We start from the raw sequence: 10,978 nt of genomic DNA on the forward strand, positions 1-10,978 counted from the left end.
TTTAAAGTTTCCTTTGTAGAAAGTTTCCCTCCCCTCACTTTTTTTTTTGCTCTTACACTAAGTCAAGACATGATAAACATGTTTTCAATGTCACAATGAACTAACAAAACTGAGCAATTAACTATTCTGTTATTATCAAACCAGTCATAATTATGGTGGATGATTCTCTTTACACTGAGGAGTTCAAATGATTCTGTGACAAATATCAGGGATATTAATATATTTGGTAGCGTTTGGAGCTTAGCATATGGATCCCCATGCACCTGTCAGTCTGGGTATCTGCACTGCGGCTGGACTGACAGGATAAGCACTTTTTTGTTATATTGCAAGTTGCTCGCTTTCAGCCTTCAAAGAAGAAGGCTGCTGATACCTTTGTTTTCTTGCCAGGAGACAGAGTACCAAAGGGGGAAGAGAGGAACAGGTGTCCGAGATGAGCCCTTCCAATGTGGTCATATTTGTGATGCTGTTGGTTTTCATGTTAGTTCTGCTGCTGCCCAAGGTCTTAGGCAAGACTTCGCTTACACAGTGTTCAACCCAAGAGGCTTATCCCTTCGTTCACCAATATTATCACTCAGGACATTTTATCATTGCTGCTATTTTGTCTCAGGTCAACTTATTTTCAAATTCTGTAAACTTTGAAAAGCGTCCATCTCAGGAACTGGATGACCATCTGTAAGTAGTTTCATTTTCTAACCATATCATAGCATTGGTAATACACATGTTTCCAGATTTGACCTAGGATGACGTCCATTTTTGCTGATTCCACTGTTAGTATTGTTAGTATGGAAAGAGTACTGTAGCACCTTAGAGAAAATGGTTTGCTACACATGACATGCATTATAAAACTATTTAACATTTGGGGTAAATTGTAGGGGTAAATTGTAGGCGTGATATGGAAAGATGTTTATATTCGGTTTTATTATATTTATTTATTTACTGTTTTGTTATAAGTGTTTTATTTAACTTATAATATAGAGTGTAATCAAGTTTTATCAAGCCTTTTTGTTTGGTTTGGTATTGTGATATGGCCTCAGGGCTAATCAATAAAATTTACTACTACTACTACTACTACTACTACTACTACTATACTACTACTACTACTTAACCTACCAGCCATATTAAGGCCCCACTGGTCAGTTTATCATATCTCCTTTCTGGTTTCAAGCTACCACCACACTGCATTCCACTAACCTTCCATATGGTTATCTCTTCTTGCCATGAGGTAATATCTTCCCTCATGTCACCCAATAATCATAATTAATACAAAACTTGTCATCTCATCGTCCTATCCACAAATTTTGCATGTCTATGGCTATTCACTGAGTCCCCGGTAGTGCAGTGGGTTAAAGTGCTGAGCTGCTGAGCGTGTTGACCGAAAGGTCGCAGGTTCGAATCTGGGGACTGGCATGAGCTTCCGCTGTCAGCCCCAGCTTATGCCAACCTAGCAGTTCAAAAACATGCAAATGTGAGTAGATCAATAGGTACCGCCTCAGTGGGAAGGTAATGGCGCCCCATGCAGTCATGCCGGCCACATGACCTTGGAGGTGACTACGGACAATGTCGGCTCTTCGGCTTAGAAATGAAGATGAGCACCACACCCCAGAGTCGGACACGACTGGACTTAATGTCAGGGGGAAACCTTTACCTTTACCTATGGCTATTCAAACACTGTCTGTCTATACATGTCTGTTACTAAGCACTTCATGTATTTGAGGAAGTAAACTCAGTCTACTAACATTCATGTTACCAAGTACCAACTTCATTTTCTAATTTGATAAGTTGCTACAAGATGTCTTTGCATCATTCAGTAGTTCTTGTATTGTGATGATGAGGAGAATCACATGATCATTGTGCTTCTATTCCTCCACCTTATTATTTTGCATTTGCTTACTGTATTTTCTGTTATTTTACATATTTTATTTTGATGTTATTATTTTTTTTGTTTGTATTTTACTTTGCTAAATTGTAATTTTGGGCTTGGCCTCATGTAAGCTGCCCCAAGTTCCCTTTGGGGAGATGGTGGCAGGGTATAAATAAAGATGATGATGATGATGATGATTACCAAATAAATAATAATCTCAACAATACAAGATAAAGAGTGACATAAAATTAAACGTCTATAGCCCGATAGCATGAACCGTATGAAAAGGAAAGGAAGAGCCCATTTTCAGAGTCTGGACTGAGCTATACATATACAGTACATAACCATCTTATAAAAAGAAAACTGTATGGTATATATCTGTGTGCCATCCGCCCAGACGATATAAAAAATAAAACTGCGACATGCTTCTCTCTATGCCTGAGCGAACCGCAAGTGTCTATATTGAGAAGCTTGAGATACTCAGCAACTGAGACTATTACTGGTCTTAAACATCAAAAAAGGATATTTATTTATTCAAAGTCCTTGAAGTCTTGGCACAGTTCATCAAAGTTGCAAACAAACAGTCAATAGATGAAACTACAATAAATATTCTTTCCTTTCTTTAGTTACAGAAGTAACCCTTTCTCCAGATGGCAGATAAGATCCTGGAATCTTAACACCCTAACCTTAAGCTGTTGTGGTTTAGAAAAAAGCAGGTTTTTCCCTATCTATAATGTAAGGTTAGTTCTGGAGACAAAGTAGTGAAGACTCTCTCTCTATAACTATATAACTCAATCTTCTCAATTAAGGTTATTTGTCTATAATATCTCAATACAGCTCAATACACAATAAATAATCTATATTAACTCAATATACCTTAATACTTATCTATAATGTATAATATACTATCTATAGCTTAATATAGCTTACTCAAATTATCTATAAAGTAGTTTTTGCAATGGTTTTCCCAGAGCTGGCTGCTTAGCCATCAGCACGTCTGAAGTCTTTCCTCTACCTGAAAAGGCAGGGGAGAAACTAAAATGGAGATCTTTCCCTGGGAGAAAAAACGGTCCCTAAACTCAAAGAGCTATTCTCTAAGCCAATAGTTGCAAAGAGGCCTGCAGACACTGATACTATTAACTTTTAGGACTCTTGCAAAGCTACAGCAGCCCTGGGAGAAAATGCAAGAGGAAGCAACCTCAAGCAACTATAAAGTAAGGCAAATCAGGCTCCTGGGAGACGGAACAATCTGATTGCATACCATCCAACATGCCTTCTGCTTTTTTGAATTGTATCCAGAAACCAATTATGATATTGTTCTATGGCACTAAACAAAATTCAGCCTTTTTAATTAAGAGCATCCAAAGCTGATTGAACTTCTATCGAGTATAGGCATTGGCAAACTTTGGCCTTCCAGGTATTTTGGACTTCAACTCCTACAATTCCTAACAGCTGGTAGGTTTTTAGGAATTGTGGAAGTCCAAAACACCTGGAGGACCGACGTTTGCCCATGCCTAATCTAGTAGCATTGTGCTAGAAGTTGAGCTCCTGTTCAATCAAACCAGATTTCCAGGTCTGGGTGTCCCACTTCATATAGTTCTTCATACATTTTTCAGAATGCAGGCATACTAGTGAATATTTTTTCCCCTCTATATCAAGGAGAAAAGGAGTGAATCCCTGACATAAAGAAGATATACTGTTCAACAATATCTGATTTTCATTTTAGGTTAATGCCACAGCTCTACCAGCATGTTGCAGCCTTGGAATTTGCTGTGAAGGAGGTCAATGAAGATGAGCAAGTCTTGCCTAACATGTCCCTTGGTTTTCACATCTACAATAGTCATTTTAGTTCAAGCTGGACATACCGTGCTTCAATGGAAATTCTCTCCAGGCGGGGAAGATTCTTCCCAAACTACAAATGTGATATTGAGTCTCTGCCAGTAGCAGTCATTGCAGGACTTAACTATGAATTCTGCTTCGACATGGCAAGTGTCATGAGCATGTACAAAATGCCACAGGTGAGATGTGCTGCAAAAAAAAAAAGCTGCCAATATTTTGAGACAATGAATTTATCCAAATGTAAAGGCTGAACAATAAAGACTACTGGATACAGATAGAGATACAGTAGAGTTTCAAATGTCCAACATTAACAGGCCGGCAGAATGTTGGATAGGTGAAAATGTTGGATAATAAGGAGGGAGTAAGGAAAAGCCTATTAAACATCAAATTACATAATGTTTTACAACAAATTGACAAAAAAAGCAGTTCAATACATGGTAACGTTGTGTAGTAATTACTGTATTTACAAATTTATCTTCAAAACATTGTAATGTATTGAAACAGCTGTGGATCCGAACAGGAGGCAGACTGTGTTGGATAATATAGAATTTGGTTGAGCGAAGGTTGGATAAGCGAGACTCTACTGTATTAGAATAATTGGTTTTCACCATCCTTCTTGAATACGAGGCATGAGAAGTTTAGGAGACATACAGTAATTTCCACAGGTGCCCTTTTCTAATTCTGTTCCCCTCTCCACACAAAAAAAATAATGAAACCTGAATTCAAGTTTGGCTTCTCTTTCCTATCAATTTACTTCTCCTCTTTTCCTCCCCAAAAACTATATATTGTCTTTAGATAATTTATGGCTCTCTTGTCACAACTGATAACAACATTCAACCTGCTTTTCTCCATTGGATGTTCCCACGCGAGACTGATCAATACGATGGGATTCTCCGGTTACTCTTATATTTCAACTGGGTATGGATTGGGGTGGTTTACCACAGTGACGATAGTGGAGAAAGATTTGTAAAAAATGTTCTTCTTGAATTCTCCAAGAGAGGCATTTGTCTTGCTTTTATGGAAAGATTCCCTGAAATGACATATTACTCTGGGTTTGATAACATGGCAAAGAAAGGTGTTGCAGCAGTTAACAGTGTTATAAGGAGCACTGCCAATGTTGTGGTTGCTTATGGTAAAATCGAGACCCTTATGATCATGAGAATGGTCCCCTTCATTGCAGAAGCAGAGGGTTTACCCCAACAAATGAATACAAAAGTCTGGATTCTAACAGCCGAGATGGAATTCACCTCATTTTCCTGGCAAAGGGAAGTTGACATAAATTTCCTCCATGGTGCCATGTCCTTCGCAGTTCACTCAAAGGAACTTTTGGACTTCAAGACTTTTCTTCGCATGAAAAACCCTTACTTGGAAAAAGAAGACGGTTTTTTGAGGACATTCTGGAAAATTGTGTTTTTTTGTTCTTTTCCTGATGCTTCTGTGGAGAAGGAAGATGTGAAAATGTGCACAGGAGAGGAGAAACTTGAAACACTACCTATATCCCTTTTTGAAATGGACATGACCGCCCACAGCTATAGCATCTATAAGGCCATCTACGCTGTAGCGCATGCTTTGCATGCTATGTATTCATCTAGATTTAGAGGTAGAACAACAAAAAATGGCATAAAGCAGATCTTCTTGAATGAACAGCCATGGCAGGTAATTTGATTGATGTACAAGACTTTACTGCAGGTATACATGGAACAATCATTATTTTACTATGTGGAAAGCTATCTCATGAAGACGACCAGATGACTGTGTCAGTTAGTGAAACAGGGGTCTTTGCAGACATGGTCTGTTCTGTGTATATGGAATCTTTCCTCCATTATATTCTACCGCAAAAAAGGGGGGGCTGTCCAGACAGCTTTCTGGACAGTCCCAAATTAATTTGCTACAAACCAGGAAAAACCAGCGAATTAATTAGATAGTGGGTATATTCCATGCCTTCTTGGAATATTTCCCGATCTGGACTGCAGAATATTGCAGCCCTTAAAGTATTCCCACAGTTTACCAGACTAAATAAGCCTGGTAAACTGTGGGAATTCCCACATCCCTCCTATGAAGTCCCCAGTCCCCTTCGAAAAGTAATGAAAACTTAACCAGTTTCCATTACAGGCTTCCGCCAGCTCTCAGAGAGCTAGAAATGCCATACCAGGAGAGTGGAGGGGATGGAGGATGGAGGAAAATAGCTCCCCCCTCGCTCTCAAGGCGCGCCGTTTCTACATTCTAGGAGAGCTGGCCGAAGCCTGTAATGGAGGCCAGGCAAGTTTTTGTTACTTTTCTAAGCGGTCTGGGGGCTTTGGGGGGGGGGGGGTAGGGCCTCCAGATGTTTTTGCAGGCCAGTCCCGCAAGAGCATCTGGACACCCACCCAAGAAAGCGTGCGCTTTCTGGGGTGGGTAAGGACAGGCCCCCAGGAAAATCCACATTTTTGAAACACAGATTCTCCTGGAATAAAGGTCTGTCTGGATCCACCCTCTGATGGGCATATAAGAGGAGATAAATTGGCCCCTTCTTCTATACAGTTTCCAGTACATATCTTAAATAACAAAGAACTAAGAATATAATAAGTAGAGATGTTCAAGGAAACTCTGCTCCACATGTTCCCCCAAATGCTGTCTGTTCTTTAGGTGCGATTTTATATCATGTATATCATATTCAGGAAATATTTTTTTCCTCCTCAACTTTAGCTTCACCGCTTTTTGAGAAGTGTCTCGTTTAATAACAGCGCCATGGAAGAGATCACCTTCAACCAAAAGGGAGAATTAGTGGCTGGATTTGACATTATCAACTGGGCCGTGTTATCCAATATATCCTTCCTTAAAGTAAAAGTTGGAAAGATAAACCCTCAGGCTTCTCCTGAGAAGAAATTCACCATTACTGAAAATAACATGACTTGGCCCAATAAATTTAAGGTAAGAGCCATATAGGCTGTATCTAGATATTTTTTCAATGTTCACACACAAATATACAAATATATTTCTGCAACATTGGCTATTTAAATATATTGAGCCAACTATTATACTGGACATGGTCTTAGGGAAATCAGATGAATGGCGAACTCCATGGCCACCAAAATTCAAGAAGGATATTGAAAAGCTGGAATGTGTGCAGAAGAGGATGACCAAAATAGTAAATGACATGGAAATCAAACCCTTTGAGGATCAATATTGGGGACTGGGTATGTTTATCCTGGAGTAGGTTAAGAGGGGACACAATAGCCATGTTAAATATTTGAAAATACGTATTGAAGATGAAGCAAGCTTGTTTTCTGCTACTCCAGAGATTACTCTTTAGCATCAGGCAATGTTTTTTGGACACAGGAGTCCCAGAATTGCAAATAGCATTGATAGATGTTGCACAAACGTTCAAACAAAGATGTCTCTCATGAGAATAATGTCATGAATGGGACAGTAAGATAGAAACACCTGAATAGTTTTCCTCTGTTCTTTGTCTACAGACACGTCCCCTTTCTCTGTGTAATGAAAAATGCCAGTTAGGCTATAGAAAGGCCAAGAGAGAAGGAGAGCTTCCCTGTTGTTACGATTGTCTTCCGTGCCAAGGAGGGAAGATTTCAGACAGAACCGGTAGGAAATGTATTTTGAAGTAGAAAGAGTAGGAAACGTATTTTGAAATAACATTTAGAATGTTCTGAAGGTTTCAGTGTTGGGAAGAGAGTGATAAGATAAACACTGTGTAATATGTGTACTATTTCATATCCTGGTGGAAAAGTCTGGTGACTAATTTGTCAAGTATCTTTTAAACATTTGTTTAAAATGTGCAATACTGGTGAATTGAGAACTGCATATTTATTATAATAATAGAATTAGATGGGCTGCATGTTCCTTTTCAGTCAATTGTGGTGTCTTACTGTGACTAGACTTGGGTGTGGATCTGTTTTCCTTCGGTACCTTCAGGAGCACATAACAGCAAGGGCCCTCCCGGTACACAAATCCACCCGACAAGAAAGCAAGCAGCAGCCAATCTCGGCTCCTCCTCTGCTTTTCAGCATCACAATTTAATCTTTTTTTATTAATCCCAGCAAACAAAAAGACACACACTTCCCTGAAAACTACTACCAGTTGCTTCTCCTGTAGAGAGTAGAAACAGCTGTAAGGAATCATTAAACCCCAAGCAGAAAGGAAATTGAAGCATGCCAGGAAAAAAGGTTTTTTAAAGGAAGTCCAGGGAGGATAGCTCCAGGAGGTCATCACTGGGGATTGGGGAAGCTTCCTTAAAATGCCTTGGGAAGAGTGTGTGGTGTGGTGCAGGGCTGGGAGAGAAAGTGCAGGTGCTAGTGCCTGCAGCACCTCTCCTCTAGAGTAGAAACAGCTTTAAAGCCTCCTTTAAATGCCTTGGAGCCCCTAGTGGTGCGGTGGGTTAAAGTGCTGAGCTGCTGAGCTTGTTGACCGAAAGGTCGCAGGTTCAAATCTGGGGAGCGGCATGAACTTCCGCTGTCAGCCCCAGATTCTGCCAGCCTAGCAGTTCAAAAACATGCAAATGTGAGTAGATAAATAGGTACCGCTCTGGTGAGAAGGTAACGGCGCTCCATGTAGTCATGCCAGCCACATGACCTTGGAGTCTATGGACAACACCAGCTCTTCGGCTTGGAAAAGGAGATGAGCATCACACCCCAGAGTCAGACACAACTGGACTTAATATTAGGGGGAAACCTTTACCTTTCCCTTAAATGCCTTGGAAAGAGTGTGTGGTGTGGTGCAGGCCTGGGAGAGAAAGCACGCACCAGTGCCTGCAGCACCTCTCCTCTATAGTAGAAACAGCTTTAAAGCCTCCTTTAAATACCTTGGGAATAGTGCATGGTGTGGTGCGAGCCGGGGAGAGAAAGTGTGCATGCCTGTCTGGAGCATCTCTCCTCTAAAGTAGAAACAGCTTAAATGCCTAAAATGACAGGAAGGGGAGCCTGGGACCCCCCCCCCCCCCATAATGGGCTGGATACAAAATGAATCTTTCAGCATCCCAGAGTGAAGCAAGATATCTGCCCTCCCAAATTTGGGAGGCTACCAAAAAATGAATCCGAGCCCCCACCAAAATCCGGGACACCTAAACGGATCACAGTTTACCCAGAATACACAAACCTAGTTGTGACTGCTATATCTAATCTCGGAAAGAGGAAAAAGTAATCCATTCACAGAGATAATTTGGCTTCAAAGTTTACTTTGTGCAAATGGCAGGAAAATTAGTATCTCGGTGACATATCTAAAGAAATATCTGTTATGAAGAATGCTTTCTCACCATCCTGGGATACATTCCTATATAAATGAGACACAACTTTTTCAATTGTCATATCCAAAGAGAAAGAATGCTTTTTGGATGGAGATTAACTTTCCTCCAAGACCTGCGTTGCTTGGAATTGTAGCTAATGATAATGTCCTAGCAGATTGTTATGATTGGTGCATGTCAGTCTTAGGGCATCCTTTAAAAATGCTTGATTTCTTTTCTTTCAGATATGGATGACTGTTTTCAGTGTCCCAAGGATCATTATTCAAACAAGAACCGAGATGCATGTCTTCCGAAAGACATCAGCTACCTGACTTATGAAGAACCCTTGGGGATCAGTTTGGTTACTGTTGCTCTTGCCCTTTTTTCCGTCACAGCTTGGGTGTTTTGGATTTTCCGGAAGCACAAAAACACTCCCATAGTCAAAGCCAACAACCAAAACCTGACCTTCACCCTCCTCATCTCCCTTCTACTCTCTTTCCTTTGCATTTTTCTGTTTATCGGTCACCCTAAGAAGGTGACATGCCTCCTTCGACAAACGGCCTTTGGACTGATCTTCTCAGTGGCAGTTTCATGCATATTGGCTAAAACCACCCTTGTAGTTGTAGCGTTCATGGCTACCAAGCCAGGCTCTGGGATAAGGAAATGGGTGGGAGGGTGGCTGTCTAGCTCTATTGTCCTTTCTTGCTCCCTTATACAAGCTACAATTTGCAGTGTCTGGTTGGCAATCTCTCCCCCATTTCCCGACGTTGATATGCATTCAGTGACTAAAGAAATTGTACTGGAGTGTAATGAAGGCTCCTCTACCATGTTTTACTGTGTCTTGGGATTCCTCGGTTTCCTCGCCAGTGTTGGCTTCACTGTGGCTTTTTTAGCTAGGAAGTTACCAGACACTTTCAATGAAGCCAAGTTTATCACTTTCAGCATGTTAATGTTTTGCTCTGTCTGGTTTTCCTTTGTTCCAGCATATCTGAGTACCAAAGGGAAATACATGGTGGCTGTGGAGATCTTCTCCATCTTGACTTCCAGTGCTGGCTTGCTTGGCTGTATTTTTTCTCCAAAATGTTATATCATTTTGCTAAGGCCTGATCTTAATAGAAAGGGACAGATAAAGAAAAGAATTGAGTAATGTAAATAAATATAACATCAATTCTCCAGATCATTTTCTTCATTTTTCAGGGACTTAAATTATATCAGCTCTGCAGTGTGTCAATCCCCAAAGAAATGAAGAAGACATAGGATGCATGAAACAGAGGTGTTTATTAGGCCTGGGTAACAACGCAAAAATTTGTTTCTAAAATCGATTTGTATTTGGGGGTTTTTTTTGTTTCAATATTTAAAATAATTACAAAATTTTCCTTTTAAAAAGTTCGATATTTACGAAATTTCGTAAATGGTAAAAATATAACGAATCGATTTCCGAAACAATAACGAATCGATTCGTTAATGGCGGACGCGACCGCGAAATACACTAAAAAACCTCCAAAAACTTCTGAAGCTTCCCTCTCCCTCTGTTCTTGACTGTTGGTATGATATTATAATTTTTTTTCACTAATTAAACCATAAAACTGGCCCAGACATGCGGAAATAATAACGAAACGACCTCAAAACAATAACGAAACAAATACAATATCGAAATACGAAGCATTTACAAAACGTATTTAAAAATTCGTTTTTTTTAATAATTGCTCCAGAATGGTTCGTTATGTTTTGTAATTGGAAAAATTAACGAATTATTAACGAATTACGAATTAACGAAACGAAACCGCCCAGGCCTAGTGTTTATTCACCTTGGTTGAAGTGGAGGTCAGCAGAGTTTGAGCTGCAAAAATTGATGAAAGCACAATTGCAAACATACAGATGTATTTATAGTACTTTGACAGATTCTTGAAATACAGGGTTGTTCCATCCTGGTCACTGATTGGTCCAAACTGGTGCAGGCTAGGATCCTCTTGTTGATTGATGGAGGTCCACCATCTGTTATTGTTGATGACTAGCTTGTAGGTGTTGTGGAAAATTTAATAAACTGTCATTGCTTGATTTGA

The 10,978-nt window shown here is 40.0% G+C and overlaps 1 protein-coding gene across 1 annotated transcript; it reads left to right on the plus strand.

Annotated features, from left to right (window-relative positions):
* Window positions 1-430: 430 nt before the first annotated feature.
* LOC132779244 (vomeronasal type-2 receptor 26-like) lies at window positions 431-10,062 on the plus strand. Its single transcript, XM_067469590.1, has 6 exons — window positions 431-672; window positions 3,702-3,879; window positions 4,496-5,356; window positions 6,386-6,610; window positions 7,156-7,282; window positions 9,161-10,062. The coding sequence occupies exons 1-6, from the start codon at window positions 431-433 to the stop codon at window positions 10,060-10,062; spliced, it is 2,535 nt and encodes an 844-aa protein (XP_067325691.1).
* Window positions 10,063-10,978: the final 916 nt, after the last annotated feature.

Source organism: Anolis sagrei, chromosome 6 (assembly GCF_037176765.1).
Source record: "Anolis sagrei isolate rAnoSag1 chromosome 6, rAnoSag1.mat, whole genome shotgun sequence".
Taxonomy (NCBI): Eukaryota; Metazoa; Chordata; class Lepidosauria; order Squamata; family Dactyloidae; genus Anolis; species Anolis sagrei.